The 27257-nt window shown below is 58.9% G+C and overlaps 1 protein-coding gene across 2 annotated transcripts; it reads right to left on the bottom strand.

The window, feature by feature from the left end:
* Positions 1-499: 499 nt before the first annotated feature.
* Positions 500-26027, bottom strand: HHIPL1 (HHIP like 1). 2 transcript variants are annotated; one of them, XM_045901509.3, is made up of 9 exons: positions 25736-26027; positions 18862-19508; positions 16068-16211; positions 13572-13900; positions 12978-13104; positions 10789-10934; positions 7771-7852; positions 4316-4398; positions 500-2040 (listed from the first exon to the last, which is right to left on the bottom strand). In XM_045901509.3, exons 1-9 carry the CDS (start codon positions 26003-26005, stop codon positions 1505-1507), a joined length of 2364 nt encoding a protein of 787 aa, XP_045757465.1. In that variant the 5' UTR covers positions 26006-26027; the 3' UTR covers positions 500-1504. The 2 variants fall into 2 exon arrangements, with proteins under 2 accessions (XP_045757465.1, XP_054369849.2); XM_054513874.2 differs by lacking the exons at positions 500-2040; positions 4316-4398 and adding an exon at positions 6788-7188 and having other exon boundaries at positions 7769-7852.
* Positions 26028-27257: the final 1230 nt, after the last annotated feature.

The following is a 27257-nucleotide window of genomic DNA, read 5'->3' as shown; positions in this document are numbered from 1 at the left end:
CTCAACGGGGCCAGGCAAGCGGCCAGGGCCCAGGGCCCTTGCCGACCCCACTCAAGGCAGAAGTATGGGAGTCCGAGAGGTCGCCCTGAGCTTTCTTCGGCAGTCCCGTACTCCACACTCAGCTTCAGCGAGCAGCCAGGAGACCCCCCCCCCAGACTTGCCTGCACCCTTGCCTCTGCTGGGCGCACCACCCCAGGTGCCGGCTCAGCTCTCAGAATAATGGACAGGTTGCGCTGGGATGACCGCCCCCCACAGCCCTAGCAGACCCTGACATGGGCTATATCCTGTCCCCACTGCCCAGTGACCACCTGCTTCTCCTCTGTGCTCCCCTATCAGAGACCATGCCCAACTGTACTTGACACACGGGGCCAGCGTGGAGGCCCTTAGTGGGCAAAGGAACTCCCACCTGTGAGCAGGAGGGAGGCTCCAGGCCTAGCCCCCCTCCCCCACCTCCACCTCCAGCCCCCAGGCAGTACAGGTCAGAGAGAAGAGGCAGGAAGGGGGTTGGAAACAGTCATGTTGTTGGCATAGCTTCGGGTGACAGAGCATCAGTAGTCTTTCTGGACCCCTGGGGGGGATGCTGGAGGAATCAGAGGGTACCCTGGGATTTCACTGAGCAGCGTGGGGATAGAGAGGACCAAGGTGGTTCCAGTGGCCCCAACACAGCCTTTAAAGTAGAGAAACCTGATGCCCCCCCTCATTCACTGGGGGGTCCTGGTGCTTGGAATGGCCAGGTGGGTGGCTTCTGTCCCAGTGAGCCCTGGAGAGTCAAGTCTCAGGGCCCGGGGCCCCAGCACTGTCCCCAGAGCATCCACATGGACCCAGCATGATAATGATTTCTGAGATGACCAAGAGGCTTCTCCCAGAGGTCATCCAGAACCCCCTTCCCCCAGCCAGCCCTCCCCAGATGCTCACTTCCCCAGGCAGCCTGATCCTCGCTCAGACGGCCATGGCCCACAGTTCACTCTGGGCTCATCGGTCTAACAGCTTCCCTTTGCCCCACTGGATGCCTTCCTGTTCTCTTCAGCACCTCTACCTGCCGGGCCACCTGCCCATGCTCTCTGAGTCACCTTCTGTAGGCCACGCTCCAGATGGTCCAGGGCCTTCCACTCAAACCCTGGGCAGGACAGGCCTGGTCCCCTCCCTCAATCTGCCAGCTATGCCTCTGTTAATGCGGCCAAGGACCATGTCTGCCCTTGAAGGGTGGTAGCCCTCAGTGCTGAGGATCCATGGCCAGACTGTGTTCCTGCATGTGCCGGAGATGTTTGGAGGTAAGAAAAGAACACCTGGGGCTCGTGACCACACAGACCCCAACACACTGTGGCTTCTAGTCTGCGGAAGACACGTGGGCAGGGACACAGCACGGGAGCACTGCACACACCTCACACGCGCCCACAGGACAGCATTACAGATGGGCCCCCTCTGCCCGCAGGCTTGTGCGCGCACCAGGCGCGCTCGGGGCGGAGGGGCCCTGCCAGGCTGCGGCCGCACGGAGGGTGCTCGCCTACAGGTCAGGGTCCTCGTGGCTGCACACGACGCCCGCGTCCTCCTCGTGCCCGCAGTTGTGCGTGCCCACGCCGGCGTGCGTGCACTCCAGCAGGTTGCGCTCGCTGCCCGCGCAGCGCACGTCGTCCAGCAGGATGGGCAGCGTGCCGCCCTCGCCAAACTGGGCGCGCTTGGTGGCCCGCACGGCGTGCGCAAAGCCCAGCTGGCGGCACACGACGGCGGCAGCCTTGGTGTCCCAGGCGTCGTCACACACGGTGCCCCAGCGTCCACCCGCGAACACCTCCACACGCCCGCGGCCCGGACTCAGGCCCGCGGGCCGCACCAGGCGCACGGCGCCGTCCGAGGGCGCGGGGTCCGCCGTGCCTGGTCGACCCCGCCGCCGCCCGCCACCCCTCCGGCCGCCGGGTCGCCGGGTGGGCCGTGCGGGCCGCGGGGTGAGCGCGGGCGGAGCAGCTGTGGGGCGGCTGCGGCGGGGTGCCTGGGTGGGCGCACGCGCCGTGGGCCGTGGGGTGCTCTCTGCCCTCCGGATGAATTCTGCGCGGAGGAAGAGCGTGCGGTCAGAGGGACCCCAGCCGCCCAGCCCACCCCAGCTCTCCACCACGGAATGCAGACCCCTAGGGAAAGATGTTCTCATTCGGCCCTCCAGTCCGACCCTGAGGTTGGGGTACCTCTTGGGGATACCAGCCTGGAGCTGGTGCGGCGTGCTTTTTCAGTCATTCTGCAAACACTCGTTAACAGCTGCTTTGTGCCAGTCTGCTTCTGGGGTCCCCCCCGCCCCGCCCCCAGTCTTGCCCTCCTGGGAGTCCCTAGTCTGGGAGCAGGGATGGGGGGACAGCCCCTCCCACTGTTAACTCATGAGCCCAGTGGAAGAGAAGTGTCTGGGAGGGCTTCTCAGAGTAAGTGACCTTTTCTGGTTCCAGTCTTTGGTTCAGGGGTGAGGAAGCTGAGGCCCACTGATGGGGAAAACCTGCTGAGGATCTAAGGCAGACAGGCAGGATGGGAACTGGCCTGCCCAGGGCCGGGCAGGGCAGGGTGAAGTCTCCCCTCCACGCTCCCAAGGCTGCTGGCTGGGGGCTGGGGCCCACCCTGACCAGAGAGAGGGGGCAGGGTACCCCAACCTTCTACCCCACCACAAGGCCTGGATACAATAGGCATGGGGAGCTGAGGTGGGCAACTCCCTTTGTCCCGGCAGCACCCCAACACTCACACTCAGCCCTGGTCAGCCACAGAGATAAACCTCATCCCGCATGAGACACTCTGTCTGGAGAGGCGAACTCCCAGACTACTCCCCTACTATGGGGAGGGACCCCAGGGTCACCAGTCCGAAGCCCTCTAACCCCCCACCTCAGCTGAGATGACAGCTGACGAAGGGCCTTGATTCAAGGCCAGGAGCAGGTCAGGGCCAGGAGCACGGGGACGTGGGCCAGATGCTCCCCCTCCCTGCACCCTGGCCCCGACTCAACCCGCAGGGAACGACTTCCAGCTCCCCGGTCTGCTTTGGCTCTTGCTGGTCCCGCTGCCCAGACTGCCCCCCACGGTGCACCCTTCCTCTTCATTCCAGCCTCAACCCTCAGCCTCTGGGAACGCCCCACCCCCACCCCGGTCCTGCACTGCTCTGGGGCCCCATGACTGCTGGCACACACTTCTGTAACAGCCCTGGGACAATAAGTGACTTCTCTGTCTGTCCCAGCCAGCACAGGGCCTGCTCTGACTTCTCCTATGGCCCCAGCATCCAGCACGGAAGGGGTGATGATTGAAAGTGCCAGAAACTGCTGAATGAATGGAAAACTGGCCCAGGCCTGAAACCAACTGCAGCTAGAATTAACTTCCCCAAACACTGAGCTCATTCCTTCCCCCAACTGTCCTCTGCTGGGGGCTCCCCTTCCTCAGGGCCGCCCGCCCCCAGCTGCCAGGTGCCCAGCCTCCCCCTCTTCCTGTTCCCCTGCCCCTCAGTCCACCAATGGGTCCTCGATCTGTTGGGCCCACTGGGCCCACTGAAGGATTTCCTTTGGCCTGCAGGGTGATTTTTAAGATTTTGAGCCAAAGGTGCCAAAATTTGCAAATGGAGAGATTATATGTAACAACCTAAGGAGGCGGGGACCATGTCTGTCTTGCTCAGCAGTATGTCCCCATGGAAGCACGCGTGTGTGGTAAGTGAATGGACAGACGGATGGATGGATGGATGGATGGATGGATGGATGGATGGATCCATTTCCCACCTCTCTTAAGAACTGGATGGTCTGACAGCACTGTCTCTATGCTCCCACAGGGCCCAGGGGAACAGACCCCTCACAGACCCCTCGTCACGCCTGCCCTTTCAGTTGGCCCCAGATGCCAGGGGTCATCATTTGTGGCCTTGCTTGGCCCTCAGGTCATGAGGGTTTGTGCCCACCTCCCTCCCCACCAAACTTGTCAAACAGAACCAGCTTACGGCAGCCCCAGGCAGATGCCCCCTCCCCTGCGGCACCTGCATCGAGAATGACTCCTTCCAGTCTTGCTCTCACACAGATATACCTGCTATCTGTCTGTCCCGAGGGCTCTGAGTGTACCTGGCTTAAGCCATCCCTCCCCTTCCCCTGCCCCCCTCTGAGGTCTGCAGCCCCTTGGGGCCACTCACCCGCCTGGGTTCAAGGAGCTCCACCCACGTTAACTGAATATCTAACGGGTGCCATTCCCAGTGCTAGGCATCAGGGGCCCAGGAAGGGCATCCAGGGCCAGCCTGAAGGACCCATATCTGCTGGAGGAGCAGCTGGGCCCCGGGTCACAGGAGCTCCCCTCCTGCGTTGTGTCCTTGTTGGCAGGCACTTACTTTCTTTGGGCACAAACTGGATGAGGCGGCTCCTCACCTTCACCTGGGCAGGCTGGATCCGACACTTGCCGGGTGGTGCCCGTCTGCCAACACACAGGAGGTCATGAGTGCCACCCTGGGAGCCTGCCCTGAGCATGTCCCTCTGACACCCACTCTCCCCTGGCAGCCAGGCACCTGTGCATTCAGGCCTGGGCAGAGGGGGACGCAAACAACAATGGTGGCCATTGGTGGGGCACCTACCGCGTGGCCCCCAGGGCTCTGGGAGCCCAGCCCCAGGGCAGAAATCTTGTATCATGGTCTGCCAGGTGTCCACTCAGTGTCTGCTTTTCAAGAGCCCAAGGGCCGGTGGCTCAGGAGAGGCTGAGCTTCTGATTCAGAGCATGAACTGTCTTGGGAACGTGATCAAATGTCACAGCCCCTTTCCTTCCACCACCAGCCCTACTGCTGTAACTGTGACTGCAGCCTGATCCCTGCACCCCACCCTGGCCCCTGCACCCCACAGCCTTTGAGGAGAGTCTCTCTCTCTCTGCCCCTCTGGCCCTGGATTTTGGTTCTGCCGCATCGGAGGGAAAGGTAAGCCGATCTAAAGATAAAGGGTTGGAGAGAGGCGCAGGGCTGGCAGCGGAGATGAGGGATGGGGGTGGGGTGAGGGCGGGGCTTCAGAGAGGCGGGGGGGGGGGGGGGGCGGAGAGACGCTTCTGAGAAGGGTTACCAGGGCTCTGAATTGGGTCTCCTCTGACATCTCCAAGGGGCACAAGTAAGGCATGGAATTCCATTTTAATTAGCTTTTGGCTGTCGATCTGAGTCTTTGAATGGGACCGACCCTATTCTGGGACTGGCCCACGTGGGTCCAGACTTCAATAGGTTCCAGCAGCACAATGGAAAAGCCCGAGGGGTGAAGTGGCCATGTGACAGGAGGTGGCTTCCAGACAGGCCTGGCCAAAGAGGGAAACTGAGGAGGGGTATGGGTCTTTCCCCCCAGAGGTTGAAGAAACACAGCCAGTCACCCACGCTTCCCAAAGCTGCGGAAAGAGTGGGTTTTGCTCTGAACCCCAGATAATATCCACATGCTGCAGACAGACCCAGCACGGTTTTGTTCCTTAAGGAAATGATGTAAAAAAAAAAATCTTTTAGGCAAAAGGTAGGAGATGCACCCCTAAATGCCACAGTGGTTTTGTCTGGGCAGTGATAGATGCCCCCACCCCACTCGTCCACTCCGCAGTTCTTCATTCCCGTGTTCTGTGATGCAGCCTCTATGCAGGATGTTGTGGGTGCAAAGAAAGATATGCATTCCAAAAGAGAAGCACAAAAGAGATGAGGGAGGGCAGGAAGGGAAGGAGTCTAGCCTGTTTCTGGCTCCTCCCTCCAGGGGACCTTGAGCAGAACTCTCTAAGCCTTGGGTCCCCTCCGTTGCATGGGGAAAATGAGCCAATAGCGAAAGAAAGGTACCTCGTGGCAAAAGGAGAGGGTGGGTCTAAGGCAGCCTCTGACATGAATTACATGCTCCATATATGTGATATTTCCTTAGAGAAGCACTCTTTAAAAAAAAAAAAGAGAGAGAAATAAGCTTAATGTCCATGGAACGGGTAAGATAATTGTGGCCCAGTGACTCAATAGCCAATTACACAGCCATTCAAAATGACGCTTTCAAGAGTGATGTTGCAACGTGGAAATATTTATACAAAACAGGGAAAACGAACAAAGAAAAATGCAAAGTTTGCATGTGTTCCTCGGCATCGCCATAAATCTGGGCGCTAGCAGATGAAGCCGGGGGGACCTTGGGGAAATGGGAAGGAGGGATGAAAGGAGGAAGTCCTTATGTGTTTCTTGATAAATAATGTCAATAATGAATAGGTTTGTGTTTAAAAAAAAAAAGTGTGGTCAATAAGGAATGTCTGAGAATCTGTCATAGACCAGAGGAAGCTAAAGAGACACAATGATTGAAGGGAATGTGGGATTCTGGGTAGGATCCTAGAGCAGAAAAAGGACAGTAGGAGAAAACTAGAGAAATTCTTTAATTAATAGGAATGTACCAACATCGGTCCATTAACTGTGACTAGCGTACCATGACGTCACAAGATGCTAATGACAGAGGACATCGAAGAGGGATATATGGGAAATTCGGAACTATCTTTGCAAATTGTCCGTAAATCTAAAACTACTCTAATTTCTTAAAATGATTTTTTTGAAAGAGTGATGGTGTTTCAGGATTTCTCCAAATCCAGGATGTTTCAAAGGTGAGGGTAACTGTCCGCATCAGGGGCTGCTGGATGTGAGTGGATTCTTTGAGGGCCCGGGGTGGGGGGTGGGGGGAGTTGGGCTGGGGGTGGGCGCAAGCTGTGCACATGTGGGGCTGCTCACTCAGGTGCTGAAAGGAGGTACAGAGCGGTGGGAGGCCAGCTGAGAAGCAAAACTGAAGGGCTGCGAAGGAGCTTGAGAAATCAGATCATCCATTCATTGGTCAAACACGCCCAGAGTCTCTGCTCTATGCTCCGGGCCAGGCCCAGGGCCGGCACTGACTTTGAAGGGGTGGAGAGGGCAGTCTTAGCCCTTGGAGACTCCCGAGCCAGGGGGAGATTACAGATTATGGGTCTGAGTGGTGAGAGCCAGGGGGAGCACTGGACAAGGCCTGGAGGGAAAGGCCCCTCAGAGACAGTGAGGCCTAAGGGTCAAGGGGTGGGGATATGCAGTCACGGGGTCAGAGCGGGGCTCTGGAGCCAGCTGCCTGTCCCAAGCCCAGCTCTGGCTCTGGCTGGGAGGGGGGCTCCCGCCTTTATAGGATTTCCACCTCTGTAAACTAAGCAGCTGAGAAGTCAAGGAGTTGTACATGGAAAGAGTCAGAACAGCACCTGGCACTGAATTAGTGGCTCTACGTAGAAGCAAAGCAGATGGAGATGGACATGGGAGGGCCAGGGAGGTGTTCGGAAAGCCCAGCATGTTCCATACAGGAACCAGTGAGTTGGTTTCCCCAGGGGAAGGTGGGACTGCCGGGGGGAGGGCAGCCCCATGGTGGGGACAGGTGGAGATCAGGGTGTCGCAGGCAAGTTGAGGGCTGGGGGAAGTGGTGCCCGGGGTGGGTGGCCCAGGAAATGAGGAGTGAGGGGCGAGTCAGAGAGGAGAAAGGATGGGGTCAGGTGGGGAGCAGGCCAGAAAGCCAGGTCAAGCCCGTGATTATCTGGCCCAGACGGCATCCTTGGCCTCCTCCTACCATGAGTAGAGCTGGATTTGAGGTGGCAGATCCAGTTTTGAGCCCCAGGTCTGCCCCTCACCAGCACTATGGACCTGGCCGGTCACTTCCCTTCTCTGGGTCTGTTTTCCCTTCTGAAAAATGGGGCTATGAGTCATACCCTCCTCCCAGGGGGTGGTGGAGAGGACAACAAGACAATGGAGACGGGGTGGGGGTGGGGGTCCTGGCAGACAGCAGGAGTCCAGGCAGTGCAGTGGGCGGGGCTCACCTGGAAGGGTCGATCACCTTGTAGACAACCCCACGGGCCGCTGTGGCACTCGGCACGCCTGTTGACATGAAGTACAGCTCCCCTTGGGCGAGAAACCAGGCAAGGAGTGAGAACACTGCCTGGAATATGGTCCCGGCCAGGCCCCTGACCCCGGGCCACCCCCCAGCTCCCCTCAGGCTCTGAAAGGGACCCCAACCTCAAGGAGGTCTGTGTAGCCCTTCAGTGCCCAGAGCTGGAACCAGAGGCCGAGAAAGAACCAGCTGCAGGCCGCTCTGCCCGGACTTAGCCAAGTTCTTGCCTCCTGCTGGGGACCCAGCCCCGCCCTGGGCCCTGCTTGGCCTCACGCCCAGCGCACACAACCTCTGGGCACAAGTGAGGGTCCACAGCCCAGCTCCCCAGCTGACTGCTACTGGGTGACTCCAGGCACATGGGGCTCCTTGAGCCTCCGCTTCCTTATCCCTACCACGGGATGCCTCATGGACGAAGGATTAAAGGAGCACAGAGTAAATGCTCAGTCAGTATTAGCTATTGTCATTGCTATGACAGTCATCCTCCAGGATCCGGGTCCCGCCAAGGCCTTGAGGCCAGAGTCTCTCCACTGACCCGAAGGCACCTTCTGGGCAGGTGACGGGCACAAGAGTGCACGCTTGGGGGGTCCCTGGTGTGAACCCCAGCCCCTGCATGTAGCCCCCTGGGAGCACCGGCGGCTCTGGGACAGTCCCACTTGGAGCCTCAGTCGAGTGTCCTCGACCTCTCAGGGCCCCTGGCACCACGGATGCTCTCAGTGAACGCGAGTTCTCTCCCTCCTCACCCTCATCCCAGCCCCTGGCTCTCGCTGCCCAGGAAATAGGCTTCTTTATTCCTATCTTATAGAAGCTCAGAGAGGTTAAGTGACTTTCCAAAGTCACACAGCTGGTGAGTGGTGGAGCCAGGCCTGGAACTCAGGAATGTCTGCTGCCCCCAAGCCCTCACATGTAGAACACATGGTGGCTGGGGGGCACAGACACCTCCCATGTGTGATTCAGTGTGGTGGTTCAGCCATGCTTATATGTCTGCCTTTGCAAGAGGACACTGAACGTTCTCCCGAAGATGGGGGCGGTCCCCAAGGAGAGACTAAGACAGACAGAGAGGTGAGAACTCTGAGGAAGGCATCTTTGTGGGGACCGATGCAGTCAAGGAGGGCTGCATGGGGGTGGCGTCTGAGAATCAAGGCCCAGGAAACCCAGGGATCTCCACAAAGGCAAAGACGCTTGGGGGGCCAACTTGTGTAACTGGGGTAGACCAGCTTTGGTGGGGAGCTGGGGGCTGGGGAGGGCAGGATGCTGAGTGCTGAGTGACCTCTGACTCCCCTCCAGGAGCACCAGCCCTGCTTTGGTGAGGGTGCTGGGGGTGGTTAATTGGTCCCCAAGGTGATACAACCACACCCTGGCAAGAAAGCCCCTGCTGGAGTACCCAAAGGCACAGACATGAATTTGCTGTGCAGTCTTGGGCTGTCGCTTCCCTCTCTGGGCCTCTTTCTGAAGAGAGGCCTCTGGGAGCCGCTGTCCCCACCTAGCTGTGCAGCCCTCACACCTACTCTCCAGCCCCCTGGAGCGACCCAAGTCGCCCTGCACACGCTGCTCCCTCTGCCTGGAATGCCCTTCTCCGTGGCCTTCCTTTGGCTGACCAAGCTCGAGCTTAGGGCCCTGCTCTGGGAGGCCTCCAGGCGCCAGGTCGGGTGCAGTACTCCCCACCCCCCCCTCTGTAAAGGGACAGGCCTGCACCAGGCACACTCCTTGGCCCCCAACCCCACGCACGGGGAGGGGGGCCCACCGGCACTGCCCAGCCCTACCCAGGGCCACACTGCCCTCTTCTGGGGTGTGCTGTCTCCGGAGGACCAGGCCAGCAGAGGTCCTTGTTTTGCAATTTGCAAGTGTCAGAAGAACAACTAGAGAGCTGGAGCCGGTGGCTGGGGGAGGTTTGTTTGTGTTGGACCCCAGGGCTCTGTGCCTTCCAGGGGCGGCCTGCCCAAGCTCACAAGCACGCTGCCCATGGGCCGTGTGATTCCAAGTAGGCTCCTCCCGGCTATCGGTTACTTGATGTCATTCGGAGGCCTGAACAAGGGCCCCTTGGGAACTGCACCTTCCAGGCCCTGCCCCTGGGGTGGGGGGTGGGGGGCGCACCTCCTTCCAAAACACATTAACCCCCTACTGACCAAAAGAAAGGGCTTTCAAGGCCCAGTGGGCTTGGGAGGGCAGTGGCGGCTGGGGCTGCCCTTTTGAAAATCTAGATTGTGAAGGGTGTCAACCAACAAAGGTTTCCCAGACTTAGGCCTGGGGGCTCTGGGCACTGGGCCCTGCAGGGGACACCCCTCCAAAGGCCCCTGGGTGGGCGTTGCCTAGCAACCCTGCCAAGCATCCCCCAGGCTCCACTGGGGGCCCCTCAGCTTTTGTCCAGGGACAATTGGGGCCAAGGACAAAGGCAGGACGCTGGAGCAAGATCCAGCCTCCATGGCCCCTTATCCTCTCCCCTCGCTCCCTGTTCCTTGCATTGAAAATACAAGAGCCTGAATGAGAACCCACTAACAAGTGGGTCAACAAAGGGTGTTCAAGAAGGCGGTGTCTACCCAATTTCTGAAGATAATGTGGCTTAATTACGTAGGCCAGACTTCTTGGCCATGAGGAACCCAGGGTAGTAGACTTCTGGGATACATTCTTCCCCCACGCACCTGCATTTCCACCATTACAAACCCTTTCCTGGTCGGCTCACTCCATGGCCTAGAAGCAGCCCTGCAGGGAGTTGAGGGCTGGCACATTGCTCCCACCTTCCAGAGGAGGAGACAGAAGCCCAGAATGGTGAGGACCGATGCCCAAGCGAGGTCTCAGACTACTGCACACTTGCTCCCCGGCCCGAAGGGGGTTTCAGGCCTGAGACTCCATCTCTGGAATCCCACCCAGGCCAGAGGACCCACAGGGTGGGGGCATCAGTCCCAGGCATGCAGCCTGGACGGAGAGGTCTCGGGGCCTCAGGAGTGCTCACCAGCCTCATCCTCAGCAAAGGAGATGATATGAGGGTAGTAGTTGTTAATGAGGCCCGGGAACGCACAGGTCTGGCCTCGTCCCATGCAGATCTCACTGTACTGCCACTGGCCTGTGTCCAGGTTCTCTCGGAGGGACATCAGACGCCTGCAAAGAAGCATGAGCTGTGGGGTCATGCCTGGCACGGTGCCCAGGGGAACCCCACCCACAATCCACCCACCCATCCATCCACCCACTCATATATTATCCATGCAACCAGGACCATACAGCATTTGCAGGATCCAGGGTAAAACATGCATGCAGGGCCCCTTGTTCAAAAAGTACTAAGGATTTCAAGGCAGCGACAGCAGAACATTAAACCAAGTGTGGGCCCTTCTGAGCATGGGGTCTGTGCATCCACACGGGCTGCACATCCGTAAAGCTGGCCCTTGAGGTTCCCTGCTAGCCCAGTGGTCAGGATCCGGTGCTCTCATAAAGCTGGCCCAGCGTGCAGTCTTCACTGGGTACCTCCAATGCAGCAGAAAAGGGCAGGGGAAGGAGACCAGCTTGTCCCCTGCCCCCTCTGCTCAGCCCCAGCCGCTGACCCACAGGAGGCAGTCAGAAGCTGCAGAATCCTCCAAGGCTGGTGACCAGAAGTTCGTGCAGACTCTGGAGCTGTCTCCACTCCGGAGCATGAGGTGGAGCTCCGGCATCTTCAGAATATGCTGATCTTGCCCTTACTCCCTTCTGCACCTGTCAATCACCAGGCCCTGCTTGGATGTACCCTCCTCTGGGGAGCCCTCCTGACTGCCCCTGTGCTGGGCACCCCCAGCACCGTGCACGGGCTCTCTGAGGCCGGACTGGAGTGGACCAAGCATGGGTCTGTCTCCCTGACTCGGGTGCGAGGTGCTTTCAGCTCTGTTGCCCTAACCCTGGCACAAAGCCCGACCCAGTGGAAGGGCTTGGGAAAAGCTAGCAAAATTAGTTGAATCTCTGTGGTCAGGTGACTTCAGCAACCCTGGGGAACAGCAGAAGGGGTAAGGGAGAATCAGACATTGAAAGAGAGGCTTCAGGAAGCCTGGCTGGCTCAGTCAGTGGAGCATGTGACTCTTGATCTTGGGGTCATAAGTTCAAACCCCACGTTGGGGGTAGAGATTACTTAAAAATAAGATAAAATTAAATTAAAAATGAGTAAATAAAAAGAGAAAAAAGTTAATTATTTTTTTTTTAAATCTTGACTTATTTTTTTAAGCAATTTCTACACCCCACATGGGGCTCGAACTCATGACCACAAGATCAAGAGCCACGTGCTCTACCAACTGAGCCAGCCAGGTGCCCCTCAGCAGCACTTTTAAACCTTGTGCCAAGTGTATGTCTTCCTAGGGCCTCTAGGGCCCTCAGTTTTCTCCTCTGTACAATGGGAGAATGAGGTGGTCATGAGGCTCCACAGCTCTCTTTGGGAGAGTCTGACCCACAGGCTTAGGAGATATGCTCTCTTTTCTCCCTCCAAAACCTGTTGGGGTGTGACACATCCCAGCCCCCACCTCATGCAAACACACACACACACACACCCTTTAGGGGTTCCGTGGGTGGGGAAGCACTGCCATAGGGTGTGGGGATTGGGCAGCAAGGCGCCCCCGGCCCCCATGGTCAGACCCTGGCTGGAGCGCCAGCTACCCCCTCCCCAGCAGAATGACCTCTCCGGCCTCTTCCAAACGAATGCTCCCTGGAACCGCAGTCAGTCAGTGCAGTGACAGACACGTCCTGGTTTTCCCCAGAAGCCAGGTGGCCCAGAGTCCGTCGAGGAAGGTGTTCATGTTCCCCCCACCCCCACCTTCCACCTCTGCGCTCCCTGCCCCTCGGAACCTCGGTCAGGCCCGGAGCCCATGAACCTTGGGCGGAGGGGAAGACCAGCGGATCTGCACTTAAACAACCATCCCGTCTTTCGTTGGGAGCCGTGCCTCCATGGCGCTGCTTGAGGTCGCCAGCAAGGCTCAGGGAAGGTATCAGGAGAAGAGGGGCGGGCTGGGTGTTTGCTGAGACGTGACTCCAGACTTCCTCCCAGAGGAAGAGACCTGCCTGGCTGCGGCTGGGCGGTCGGGGTCCGAGAGCAGCTACGTGGGCTTGCACCTGCGCGTGCTCACACGCACAGCGCCCCTGGACTCTGCTTCTTACAGGGGCAGCAGCCGCTTTGGCGCAGGGGCCACTTACCCACTCATAAAATCGCCGAAAATGTAGAGGCCGTTCAGGTTGGGGTACTCACAGCCCCGGTACACATAGCCTCCCGTGACCGACTTGCCCAGTTTGTGCGGGTAGGCGAAAATCGGCAGCACGTCATCTGCACGGGGGGGGGGGGGGAGAAGCTGGGATGAGCTTGAGGGTCAGCCCCTCCCCCACCAGGAGCTTGGCAGGTGGTCTGAGTCTGGAGGGGCAAGGGGAGGTGAGGTCGCCGGGAGGGCCCGAGTCGGGGGCCCCAGAGTGCCACGGAGGGGGGAAGGTGCCTACAGCTTGGGTAAAGCAGGGCCGAGAGAGCCTGGGTCTGCGGGGATGGGGGTGGGTGGGGAGAGCCAGGAGCAGCCCGGCAGCGCTGGGGAGGTGGGGGGAGAGGCGAGGGGAGATCCAGGATGGGGGACCCACGGGAGACCCACGGAGATCCAGGATGGGGGGAGAGGCGAGGGGAGGTCCAGGATGGGGGGCGGATCCAGGGTCAGTGTCTCCAGGGGCGTGGGGGGCAGAGGGAGGCGCTGGGCACAACCAGGGGGCGGATGCAGATCCGGGGAGGGGGGCCCCCGGGGGCGCGGTCACCGAGGGAGGCGTTGGTGCACAGCTTGCGGTCATAGCACTCGAAGCCTTCGCGGGCGCGCCAGCCGTAGTTGCGGCCGCGCTCCACCAGGTCCACCTCCTCGAACTTGTTCTGGCCCACGTCTCCGCAGAAGAGGCGCCCGCGGCCCGCGCCGCTCGCCGGGTCGCCGCGGTCGAACGAGCAGCGCCACATGTTGCGCACGCCCAGGGCGTAGACCTCGGGCCGCGCGGCGGGGTCGCCCACGAACGGGTTGTCGCGCGGGATGCGGTAGAGCGGGCCGCGCGCGTTGCGGTCCACGTCGATGCGCAGCACCTTGCCCAGCAGCGCCGACCTGCGGGCCGGGGCGGGGGGCGGGGGGGACAGGGCGCGGCTCAGGCTCGCCCAGCGCCAGGGCTCGCCCCAGGGCACCAGGGCGGCCGTGGCAGGGGCCGGGCCGGGTCAAGGCCGGCCTGCGCTGTGGGGCCAGAGACCCTGGCTCAGGTCCTCCCTAGCTGCTTACCAGCTGGGTACCCACATTCATTTATTCATTCAGTCATTCAGCATCCACCGGGCACCTTCTTACGTGCCAGGCTGCGGGAAGGGAAGGGTTGGACATACATACCCTCTATTGTCCCATTTAATCCTCACCACCAAACTTTTAGGTCGGTGAGTACTACTGTGATCCCCCCCTTAGAGATGGGGCAGCTGAGCTCAGAAAGGTCACATAATGTGCCCCGTTGTCATACTGCTAGTAAAGAGCGGCCCAGACGGCGGGACCACAGAAACCCAAGCTCTTGGCCACAACACTCTTTCCAACTTCCCCATGCCTGTCTCCTCGCTGTCGCGTTAGGGAGCTTCCTCTCCCTCCTGCCTCCTTACAGGGTTGTCCTAGGGAGTGAAAACACTCCTAAAAATGACTCAGATGTACTGTTTTCTTCCAACGCCCAGGACAGTGACCGGCATGTAATAGGTGCTTATTCAGTGTTTGGTGAGTGAATGGCTTGCAATCAAAGTCAAGTGCACCATACAGGAGTACAGGGTAGGGCTCGGGGGCGGGGAGCGAAAACACTGCAGAGCTCAGCAGGAAATGGGAGGCTGAGGTTCTTGCTTTCTCTCTCACCATCAAGGGCATTGGGGAAAGAACCACCCCATGTCAGTGAGCCAGACAGGCCTCAGAGGCCCTTCACCCCATACTCTACACCCACCACCCCTACCTCAAAGATGAGGCCACCCAGCCTGCAGAGGGGGACAACTTGCCCTCTCCCCCAGGCAGCTCTGGGCTGGAACCTAGGCCACTCCCATGGTACCAGGAGACATCCGCTTCTGGGGCCCCGGGAGCGAGGAGACCTCAGGACTCGTGCTCCAGAGCACCTCCTTACCAGCCGGCTCTCCTCGCTGGGAGCACTCTGGTGCACCCCCCTCCCCGCCCCGGCTGCTTGTGTGCACATTTCTGCAGCTGTGTACCCTCATTCCAGCCTAGCGTCCGCACCCAAGCCTCCCGCTCACCATCAGACATCTCACCAGTGTCTTCTCTAACCGTGTAAGAGGCTCCCACCCAAAGATGCCCCATGGTTCATCCCCCATTGTGGTCTTTTAGGTCTTGCCCCAAGGAGTCCCCCTGACACACTCCAGCCTACTCAGCACCAAGCCGCAGATCACAGCCCTGAGCCCACACGCTGTGCAGCCAGCTTCACGACGGAAGTGGGCAAAACTCATAGCAGCAAAATAATGTTTTAAGTTCTGTCCAATTATCCACAAATCCTTAATTTCTGTTTTCCCCACTACATCGCTAAACACATCCCAAACATGAGAAGGCTGCAGTGATTCTTACTGTCACGTATGAACACGTGCGTCACAGATTGTGAACACTTTAATTACTATAATCAACATCCTCGCTATTTTTACTTTCTGGGCTAAGGAAGGTTTTGTCATTTTAGCTAAGAGAATGGAGGAGGCTGCCCTAGATATCCTCATCGAAGCTCTGTGTGTGTGTGTGTGTGTGTGTGTGTGTGTGTGTGTGTGGAGTAGAATATTGGCAGGCCATCTGCTCAAGCCAAGAAGTAAGTAATGACAGCAAGACTATGCCTCAGTTTCTGGGCCATTGCAGGTGACCTTTGGGGCAGAAGACCCTCAGGCTCATGCAGCCCCGCTCCGGCCAGCTCATGCTCTCCATTTGGTCTGGGAAGGCTCCCTTTCCTTCCTCTGGTTCAAGCAGGGCTGGACCAACTTCCAGCTCTGTGATATCCCTTATCAGGCACTTGTGACAAGTGGGTTCTGGGCCTGCCCTCCATAAGCAAGATCGCCTTTACTCCTCACGACAAGCCTCCCCCTGGGGATTATATTCTTCTCTCTAACGGGTGAGTGAAAGTGACTTGATGGGGGTCCCCCTCTGGCTAGCGGCAGACTGAGCTGGGGCCCAAAGCCCTTTCTACTGCCCTGTGCTGCATGGCTGAGGAAGGAACTCCCCCTCCAGAAGAGCATGTAAACCAACCCACTGGCCAGCCAAAAGTAGAACATACTTGTTTTGGGCATTTCCAAACTTTCCAAAGGGGTCTCCGGCCATCCCGCCGTCACCAGTAAAGATGTAGAGGTACCCATCATCCCCAAACAGCAGCTGGCCCCCGTTGTGGTTCGAGGCTGGTTCTTCGATCTCCAGGATTATCCTAAAAGAAAATAAGCCACCCCCACCAAACAAACAAACAAACAAACAAACACCAACCTCAGCCAAAAACACAAAACAAGATCACAGCAATAAAGCCTCCTCTCTCGGATGCCATTTCACAGTTGAAAAGACTTTTCATATATTTAATAGCAAGTGATTTTTATAAGGATCAAGTAGGCTGAGCAGGGATAATTCACTCCATTGTGCTGAGTAACCAGAGGCTCAGAGAGGTTGAGCAACTTGCCCAAGGTCACACAGCCCATAGGTAGCAGAGCTGGGACTAGAACTCAGGTCTTCCTACTGCTCCCCACCACTATCTCCCCAGTTGTGATCATGCAAAACTGTTGACCCAGTCACTGGCACAACTGGTTTCTTCATAATCGTAGCTACCCACATACCAGCCACTTAATGAGCAATTTCTACACACCCCTGTCATTCATTGTGTAATGCAGTTGCTAAGGAGGTCGGCTGCATGGTGTGGGTTGTGCTCAGCCACACACTCAACCCCTCAGCCATCTTCTTTACTGCCATGGCCTTCCGCTACATGGCTGGCCAGCTGGCTTCTGGTTAGGGTTTGGCAGTGGAGAGTGGAAGGGCTTCGTTGGCTTCTGGTGCTGTCTCCGGAAGTGGTCGATGCAGGAATGGGAACAGTGGCTCTCGAAGACGGACTCCTGGGTTCCACCCAGACATCTTGGTACCAGGAGCAGCAAACTTAGCAACGCAAAGACTTTTTCCCTTCTGTTCCCCTGGCTTCTTCAATTACTAATCTTCGGGTAACTTTGACCTTTCCCTTTTCCTTCTCCGGATCCTCCCAATACCTTTGTAGCCAACCCCCTATTTGCTGAGGTTTTCCAGGATTGGTCATTGACTTACTAATCCCTTATTAATACAGATAAGAAAAACCAAGGCACAGAAAGTTCAAGTAAATTGAACCCAGGACTTGAGGGCTCCAGAACCAAGACTGGAAGCCTTTCTGTTGAGGCTAACACACATGACTTGGGGGGTGAAACAGAACCCCAAACTCCAAGTCCTCCCTGAAGAGGACAGCTCAGATTGTGAGGCATCCACCTACCATGGGGATCCCAGCCCTGGGAACAGGGACTCAGGCAAGGATGACTACTCAGTCCTGGCCCCACCCTGAGTCCCTAACTCTTCCCCTGTGTGAGTCAAGTTCGAGGCTTGTACTTGACAGGTCCCCAGAGGACACTCACTGAACACTCACTCTGAAATAGGCTCCTCTGTATACTGTGTGTCCCACCTTCAGTTTTTATCAGGAATCACTTTTTAAAAGTCACGAGTGAAGCACATCCATCCTGTCCCTTTGCTTCTCCTCTGTGCAAGCCGTGTGATAAACTTGGTGTCTCTTGGAGAACGGGTTGTACAGCCCCGTGTCAGATAATGAGAATTAAGTTTACTCCTTTTGCTCTGGCTGCCAGGATGCTCAGAGTCAAAATTAATGCTGTATGACAAGACCTATATTAGCCCTCATGTTAACCAGCCTATTTGATTCCTTCTCCTTTTTATACTTTCAATGTCAAGATTGTACAGTTTTGTTAAATGCCCAATGTGCCATTATTTGCTTATTTGCCTCAGATTAGTCCTGGTTGGGCCCCTACCTGCTCTCTACTTCAGAGAACTCAGATCCTGTAAACTACATTTCCCATGCTCTTTTGCTGGCTGGCCTCCAGCTAGGGTCAGCCAATGGAAGGCACTGGCAGGAGACTGGAAAGTGGGAAGAAGGGAGAAGCGAGGGTATTTCTCCCCATATCTCTCTCTCTCTGCTTGGCCAATGTCTTGGCTGTAGCTGCCCCTCCTCTGTGGCCCCAGCTCCCCTGCCCAGGCCCACTGTGGTTCCAGGTGCCACTGAGTGGCCCCAGCTCTGGGGCTCTAGCAACCCCATCTTCTCACCTTGTCCCTCCAGCCTGAGAGGTGGAGGCAGCTTCCTCCCGTTGGGAAATTCAGGGTTACCTTACTTCCTCCCCAAGTTGCTCTTTCATTTCTAACTCCTGAGTAACAAATTCCCAGTATCCAGTCCTGCCTGTTGACCTATCTACCTGGCAGAGGGTTTATTTTCCTGTTGGACCCAGACTGATGCATACGCCCTTCCTGCCAGGTTAGGTCAAAGCAGTTTTGAAAACAGTGAGGGGCACGGATAATACACAGAGAGGAGGCTTGTGTTGAGAGGAGTAGATAAGCCTGCTGGGGGCGGGGGGGGGGGCAGCGAGAGGGTCCAGGTGGGAGAAGTGGAAGGTGGGGCTCAGGAGACAGACACACCCGGATTCCAGCTCTGATGTTTCCCAGCTGTGTGGCCTGGCAGGTCATTTTACCTCTCCAAGCCTCCACTTCCTCACCTGGGAAATGGGGAGTATACTACTACCCTCATCGGGCGTTAGGAGAATCAAATGGAATGAACCACCTACAGTGGCTGATCCGGGAGTCTGGACATGATCCAGGGGTGCTGTTTTGCGACTGTTCTTCCCCTGAGCCCACAACGCAGGGCTCAGCCCCCTCACTGGAGGTGATCAAGGATTTAAGATGGGTGCAGGCACACCCCATAGATTGGTCTGGTCCCACTGGTGCGAACCGGCGCTGGCCAGCCGAATATCAGCCCTGCCCACCCCCCTATCACCACCCCCTCCTGGGGAAAGCACCTCTCAGAGCTGTGGTCCACGGTGTTCGTGTCGTCTGCGGAGACCTGGAACTCGCTGATGCGGATCCACTCGTTGAAGCCGAACCCCACTGAGTAGTAGACGTAGAGCTTGCCGTTGTGCCGGAAGCTGGGGTGGAAGGCTATGCCCAGGAAGCCCCGCTCGTCGCCCTCCCAGGGCGAGGTGAGCACGGCCCGGCTGACGTTCAGGAAGGGCTTCTCCAGCCGCGAGCGGTCCGGCAGGTAGGCCCACACCAGCCCCACCTGCTCGGCCACGAAGAAGCGGTGGGTGCCGTCCTGGGCGTGCACCATGGCCACGGGGTTGCGCAGCCCGTTGGCCACCTCCTCCAGGCACAGCTGCAGGCAGCCCTTGGCGTCGGCCACCACGCGGCCCAGATTGGAGTTGAGGTTCTCGTTGACCAGCAGGTGGGGGAAGCAGTAGTCCGTGTCGTCCAGCGACAGGTAGCGGCAGAACTTGGCCCGGTTGCCCTCCAGGGCCCAGAGCTCTCGGTCGGGCGACAGGTGGCGGAACAGGCCCCGACACGTCTGCCACATGTCCAGACAGTAGTCCTCGCAGAGCCCGGGCACGGTCCGCAGGGGCGTGGCCGGGTCCTCGGCGTCGTAGAGGTGGGCCGCGTACGGCGAGCATTCCTGCAGAGACAGGGCGGGCCCAGGGATGCTGCGTGCAGGTGCGCACCAGCTGTGCGACCGCTGGCCGGGCACCCACCTCCTAGAGCCTCAGGCTGCTGGTCTGTAAAATGGGGGCAACGCCATCTGTCCAGCAACACGGGAAGTCTCACTGCGGGCAGCAACCTTCAGCTTCCTATCTCACCTTCTTCCTCGTGCCTTAATGCTTCTATTAGCACAAAGAACCACAACTATTACTATTACTACTGGCGGCAGCAACTGCCCTCGAGCACCTACTGTGCGCCAGAAAGGGCTGGAGCCGGTTTTATATACGATGCCTCTGCCCTATATCTGCATGACTTACTCCTTCGCTTTACCTGGTCCCCCACTCAAGGGACACCCCCTCAGAGACCACACATCCATCACCCCCACTACCTCCTAGCCTCTGACTCTGCTTAAAAACAACAACCCCTCTCAAGAAACCCCAAACCCAAAACCTTACCATGACCCGGCATCATAATAAAAATTAACACGTTTGCGTGTTTACTGTCTTCCTTGGAACCTACATCCCATGAGGGCAGGAGTTTTGCCTGTCTGGTCACTCTGTGTCCCAGAACCTAAGACAGTGTCTAGCACATAGTAGGCCCAGAGTGAATGCTTAGGGAATGTGCTGGATACTAACTTACCCGACCTGCCCTTAACAGTGAATGGTGCTCCTATCTCCGTTACTCAATCTTCACAAGGGCCCATGAAGGGGAGAGTGTTACAGATGGGGAGACTGAGGCACAGGCCAATGTCATTCAGTGCCATTGGGTCAGCATGGAGGAGTCGGGGTTTGGTCTGGGGTCGACTCCGCTCTCCCCTGCACCATGGAGGCCGGCTCATGTACGCGGGCAAGGCAGTAACACCCATGCCCACATGTCCCCCTGGCCCCAGACCCCTCTTCCTCCACTGCTCAGGCACCTCAGGCAGGGTCCTGGGCTGTCCTCTGCTCTGGGGCAGATGGAACAGCCGCCCTTGGTCTCCGCAGCCTCCCGCCGAGGGCTCCCCCTCTGATGAGACACTGGGGACGCCACTCGGTGCCCATATGGGCACGATCTGGAATGCAGAGCAGTTCACGTCTCCTGGGGCAAAACTTTGAGCCCTGGGAGGAGGGAGCTGATGGATAAAGTGTTCTGCTCCCCCCCCCCCACCCCGCCCAGCAGGCGGTCCCGATCCGCAGGTGGGATGGCTTCGTGGAGCCATGCTCCCGCCAGTTCAAGCATGCGTCGCTCGGAGCAGTCGCCAGCCCACAGCTGCCTCCTTGGCTCGGCTTTCCCTGGACCCCATCACTCGTGCCTCTGGGTCCTCTCACCCCAAGAAGGAAATGACCCATGAACTTTGCCCCAGGTTCTGCTTTCTGGGAACCCAGGTAGAGGTGACAAACCTGACCAGACCTCTCCCCAGCTTCCGGCCTCCCGCACCCACCCCCAGAACTGAGAGGACCCCCCCATGGCACTCCCCCCTCCAGCATGAGAGTTAACACAGGTACCAGCAGCACCCGCTGATCCAGCTCTGCCCACAGCTCTGCCATCCGCTCCCGCCTCCTGCCCACCTTCTGTTTCCTGACCCTCCCGGCCAGTTTCGCCTCTGAGCCTCAGCACACACTGTTCCCCTCACAGGCATGCCCTTCCCTCAAACACAGCATTCTCTTCGTCCTTGAATAATAACCATGGCCAGCCTGGAGAAATAGTACTAACAATAATAACAGCCCTGGGCACTTGGGCAGATCATGGGCCAGGGCCTTGCTGGGTGCTCCAGTGAATCTACGTTTCCCCCCCAAGGCAACTGACTGCCGCCAGGAGGTATATTCTTATTCCCATTGTACCTACGGGGAAGAAGAGGCTGAGAAGGAAGCCCCTAACCAAGGTCACAGGCCAGACTGAACTTAGTGGGGTTGGAGGGTGGGAGAAAGGGAAAAGCCAGGGCATTTGCCCAGTCTGCTGGCTGGCTCCTAATACCACCCCCAAAGCCTAGTTAAGTGTGCCCCACCCCTGCCCAGAGCAGGGGCCTCAGCTCTGCAGGCTCTGTAAGAACCTCCCTTGGTTAGAGCCCCTGACCTGAGCTGAGGTCATTATTTATGTCTGTGCCTGGCACCCTCTAGCCCCTGCCCCGCCATGAGCTCAGCGGGCCAAGGTCTGGACTGACTCAGCTCTGGACCCCAAGAGGCCTCGGGGGATGCTTGTCCCGCACTAGGGGAGGCCCTCACAGCCGCATACTCCCCTCCTCACTGGCAGGGCCAGGCTGGGTTCCAGCAGGAGGCCTCGAGGGGCAGAAGGTGGCAGACTGCCCTCTTGCATGTGTGTTCAGGCTCTGGGCCAGGGGCGACTTCTGCCCTTTAAACAACTGTGGTCACACCACAGCCTTGTCCTCCTGGCCCCTTAGTGCTCCTGTGAGGCTGAGGGCCACTTGGCGATGTGTGGTTGGTCTCTGGTCAGTCACTGTCCCGGGCCCAGACGAAGAAACCACGTTGCACATGTCCCCGTTTGCCGATGAGGCCTCTGTGCCGCACCATCTCTCCCACGGTTCCCCAGGAGCCTCCTATGTGTCCGGCCAGCCTCTGTGGGTGGGGCAGGAGGGTCTGGGTGCACATACGCCTCACTTAATTTTTGCAAGGTAGGGTCACTGTAACTCCCATTACATGGATGAGGAACTGAGGCTCTAGGAAGGCCACGTGCCAAGAAGTGGTCATACCGGGGCTCAGGCCCAGCCCTCACGATGTGTTGACTGGTGCTCTTCCCAGATTAGTCAGAGGTGTTTCATTCAGCAAGTGTTTCCTGGACACGGACTGTGAGCCAGACACCGTCCTCAGCTCCAGAGACACAACGGGAAGCAGAAGAGACTTCTGGAAGCCAGTCTCAGTGCCCTCCACTCATCAAAGCCCAGCCCAGAGCTAGAGAGGGAGCCCAGAGGGCCGCCAGGGAGCCAGGCTGGCATTTGAGCATCCATGCCTCCAACGCTGGGCCTGGCAAGCCCTTACTCGCGGCCTAGGTACCCTTACTTACACACAGTGCAAACCTGGTGCCCAGACCTGAGTAATCCAAAAGCAGGACGGGGCAGGGGGGTGTAATGATAGCTGCTGGCAAGGATGCTCAGCAACTGGCCCCACAGCAGTCCGCGGAGGAGGCAGGAGAAAGGCCAAGAAAAATCGATCTAGTATCACACTGCTCAGCCGCCTGGGCCATCCAGTGTGGGCGCAAACAGCTTGCTGCCCTGAAATAGCCACTGTGGAGTTGCTGACATCCATGACTCATGGACCTGAGTCCCGAAGGTCTCTAATGTCCAGCACCTATTCCTTAGGAAGGCTGACTCTTTGTATGCAGTGTTCTCTTGGGAGGGTATTCCCTCCTCCCCCATTTCCACATCTGCCAAACTCTTATTCATGACTCCAGGCCTAACTGAGAAGTCTTCTCTGACTCCTCCATCCTCCCAGGGCTCTGAAAATAGGCAATATGACAAAGTCATTAAGGGAAGGGCTTTGGAGTTAGAGTGCCCTGGAGACTGAGTTTACCGTTCCCTGTGTGACCTTGAGCAAGTTCCTTAACCTCTCTGTGCCTGTGTCTTCATCTGTAAAAAGGGGAAGGAATTCAAACCTCATAGTTGTTGGGAGGAATAAATGAGATGATGCATGTGTTGTTCAGTAACTGCTCAAACAAGTCTGAACTATCAAGATGCAACTCAATGTTTCCTCTTCCAGGAAGCCTTCCCTGACTTTTCCAGGGAAAGTGCAGCCTTTGTCCCCATGCCCCATGGTGTTCAGTCACCCTTGGGAAGCCTTCTGTGCATTCTGGTAAGATCAGTGTGTCTGTCTCCTGACTTGAACAAGCTGGGCTTGTGACTTGCCAACTGCCTCTGGGCCCAGGACCCAGCACGGGGCCAGCTCCTAACAGACTCTGGGGAAACACGTCTGTCCAGTACATGCACCTGCAGAGCACGTTCCACGTAGATTTCCATCAGAAACCAGACTTTGATGCCTTCAGGTTATGCAGAGAGGCAAGCTCAGTTACCCCGGAAGGCTGTGGTGCGGATGCTGGGAACCTGGGTGCCATGTGTCACAAGCTGCCTCTTCTCCTCTTGGTGACACAGGCACCCACTGGACGAGGGCAAAGCCCTCAGAAAGAGTCTGAAGGGGCCGGGAGGGACAGCTGCCCTCCAGCTAAGGAGCCATCTGGGCATCTGGAGGAGTTGCAGGTGCCAGATGGGGGCAGGTTCTGGAGGGGACCGGGGGAGAGAGCATGTTTTCTCGGTCTCTCTCCTGTCTGGAGCCCGTGTCCCTACCTACGGCAGATGCGAGTGCTCGGATGCTATCATTGACTGAACCTTGTAAGTAAGGCACCGTGGCCACCTCCTGGGATAGAAATCAGGAGGTGCTGAATCCAGACACGGCCTTGGCTCACAGACAGCATAGTCCTCCCTCCAGCACTCTCCTGCCCTCCCTTGAGGCCCTGCCAGAGAAAGTGTGATCCAACCTCCACTCCTCTCCAAGTTCACTCCAGACATGAGGTCACTCTCAGAGACGCCTGGGGTAAATTGCTAGAAGCCATTCCACCCCTGGTTGCCCAAGGCCAAGCCATGCTGGGAAGATTCCCAAGGACAGAGGAAAGCCTCCTACCAGGGAGGGGTAGCAGGACTGACCCTTCCCTTCCTCTTCTGAGGACCCACCCACCTGATTTACTCTGCTGAGCCTGCCACATAGTAGGTGCTCAATTAACAAGTGTGGAGTGGCTACATGAACCCAGCTATGTGACCAGGGGTGGGAAGGGCTGGGTTCCAAGGAAGCCCCAGGCTAGTGAAGGAGGCAGATGCTTGACCAGACCATTCTGGCTCCCCTGAGATGCACAGCACCAGGGCTGAGCAGAACCTACCCCCCCCACCTTTGCTTTCTGGTGCTCCTCAGGGCCCCCTCCCTCATCCACTCCCAGCCCCTCTTATTTCTGACCTAGATGGCCCACCCACACTGGCACCGAGTGTGGTCCACGTGCCCACCATGGCCATAACTGAGCTGTGTGACCACTGAGCAATCTCTGCCTCTCTGGGCTTTCCCTGAATCGGCCTCTGGGCCCCACTCCGTCCCTGCCTAGGGCCGAGAAGCCAGTGGGGGCCAAAGAGGCACTAGAGAAATCTAACCAGAATCCTCCACTGAGCCCTGAGTATGTGCCCTTTTGTCTGTGTGGCAACTCCGAGGGACGGCTAAGAGTGCCCCCATTTTAAAGATGACACAATGATGTACAGTGGTGACCTGCCCAGGAAGTGGCGGGGCCAGGATCAACCCAGTAAGTCTGACTCCAAGCCAGCCCTCCTGCCCCTGCCCTGGCTGGCTGAAGGGTGTCAGCTAGGCTGCCCTGCAGGACCCTTCCACCCAGGCTTCTCACTGCCAGCCCAAGGGCTTCCTGGCCTTGACTCCATTTCCCCAGGGATTCTGGTCAGTCAATTGGGAATCAGACCCATGCAGGAGAAAAAGAAACAGCTAGGGCACAATCCGGAGTGGCAGAAGTAGGGGCTCTGTCCTCAGAGGGGAGATGGGACAGAGAGGTTACACCAAAGGGATGTCACTCAGGTGGTCTGAAAGGACGAGAGCCCCTCTGCCTGGTGGCGGCGCCCCCGGAGAGAGGGCACAGCAGGAACCTCGGTAGGCGCATGGCAGGCCCCGCTCACCCCGGGTGTGAGCACCTTGCAGTTAGGTCCTGGAAGGGGGCGGGGGCTCTGAGACTGTGTCCTCAGGGCAGCGGAGGGGCCCTCATTGGGAACAGTGTCCCCCGCACCCCTCCGCAAACCCAAGTCCAGCGCATCAACCACGCTCCCTGCTCCCGGCAGGTCCAGGCTGCTCCCACCTCCCCTGGGGCAGCTCGGGCAGCACTGAGCGGGACAAAGGCTTCCCATCCTGGTACCCCCATAAGGGCGGGGCTCCTCGAGGCCAGGACACTGGGGGGCTGACTCCAGGAGGTCCCGGGACAGAGGGGCCCCCAAACTCCAAGGGGCTCTTTACATCGGTGTGTCCGCCCCTCTTGTTCCCAAGGGGAAACTGAGGCCCAGAGAAGGCCCAAACGGCGAAACTTAATGAATCGCAAAGCCCGGCTCCCCGCCCCGCGCCGAGGACCCCGCCCGGGGCCTCGGGGTCGCAAGGCCGCCGCCCGTCCTCGATCGCCGCCCGGCGGGGCTGTCGCCGCCGCCCTCCCGCCGGGCCACCGAGGCCCCGACGCGCGCCCGCTCACCTGGCACAGCAGGTCGAGCGCGTAGCCGGCGCACGCGGCCCACTCGGCGGCGTCCATGCGCGCCGCCAGGGCTCCGAAGCGGCGGGCCAGCGCCGCGTCCCGCTCGGCGGTGCAGCACCCGAAGGCCGAGTACTGCGCGCAGAAGCGCAGCGGCTGCGGCGGCCGGAAGGGCGGCCTGAAGTCCAGGCACTGCGGGTGCGCCGCCGCCCCGAGCGCCCGCAGCGCCAGCAGGGCCAGCAGCGCCCCGGGCCCGGCCCGCCCGCCCGCCATGCCGCCGCCGGCGCCCCGCTCCGCCCCGGCCCGCCCCGGCCGGCGCAGGGGGAGGCGGGGGCGGGCATCCCGGCCCCGCGCGCCCCGGGAGCCGCCGGCCGCGCCCCGAGCGCCCGCCCCCGCCGGCCCGCCCCCTCCCGGGGCGCCCGCGGCGGCGGCGGGGAAGGGGCCTCGAGGTGGGGGACCTGCCCTGCGGGGAGGCCACCCCTGGCCGGGGGACGCCCCGGCGGGGCAGAAGGAGGAGGGGCGCGGCGCGGAACTTGGCGCTCGGCGCCAGCTCTGTTCCCGCTGTTCCAGCGGCCCCTCCCTTCTGGATCGGGAGCCTTCCTTAATACGATAGCGGTAGCCTGGCCTCCCGGGGCCCCAGGTGCCAACTGGGTTTCCCGGGTCCTTCCTCCCCCGGCGCTATTTAGTCCAGGAGGTGCGGAGACTCCAGGGTTCCAGTCCCGCCTTCGGCTGGGCCGGGGCGGGACGCGAGGGAGCCAGTGGCTGGGAATTCTCACGGAATCACTTAAAAATGGGGGTGCGATGGGGTAGGGGGCAGGCGGTGCTGCCCGGGACTCATAAGGAGAAGCGAAACCTAGGCCTGGGTTGGGGAGGGAGGACGGAGCACCTCCCCACCCCAGACTACTTCCCTTTCTCCCCTTCTGGGCCAGCAGATTCCCCTACAGCCCGGGCCTGCTGGGCCTCGGGGAACACTCCTGCATGCCTCCTGGGTGGGCATCCCGCTCTCCATCCTGCAGCCCCTGCCCCTGCTTCTGCCCTATATCACCCGCGTGGGTTATGGGTCCTGCTATACAGAAGAGGGAGCATAGCCCCCAAGAGAGTGGAGAGCTCACCCAGCCTCACACAGCAAGCTTGTGGCCAAGAACCCAAGCCCCTGTTTCTGCTCTGACACATGAGGAGCGGGCAAGTTGTGGCTCCTGGCCTGCCAAAAAAAAAGCTGAACAAACTGAAAATCGATGACTTTCCTCAGACCCATCAGAGAACAGAGGTCTCAGGGCCAAGTGCCTCCCCGGACCTGGAGAGACGAGCAAACGCAGAGTCTCAGCTGAGATCTGCTCACCTGGAGGAGAAGTCCTTGAAGCTATAAACTGCTAGGATGGCTTAAATGATCATTTTGGGAACTGCTGGGGGCTGAGTGTGGACTCGTGCCAGGCTGAGAAGCTCCTGGGGGGAGGACCACAGTCCAAAGGAGGAGGCCACAGGTTAGTGATCTGACCTCCAGAAATCTCCCCAAAGGATAAGTTAC

This window comes from Mirounga angustirostris, unplaced genomic scaffold (assembly GCF_029215605.1).
Source record: "Mirounga angustirostris isolate CCGP_5_RB_7025 unplaced genomic scaffold, mMirAng1.0.hap1 SCAF_9, whole genome shotgun sequence".
Taxonomy (NCBI): Eukaryota; Metazoa; Chordata; class Mammalia; order Carnivora; family Phocidae; genus Mirounga; species Mirounga angustirostris.
This window is presented reverse-complemented; position numbering and strand designations above follow the sequence as displayed.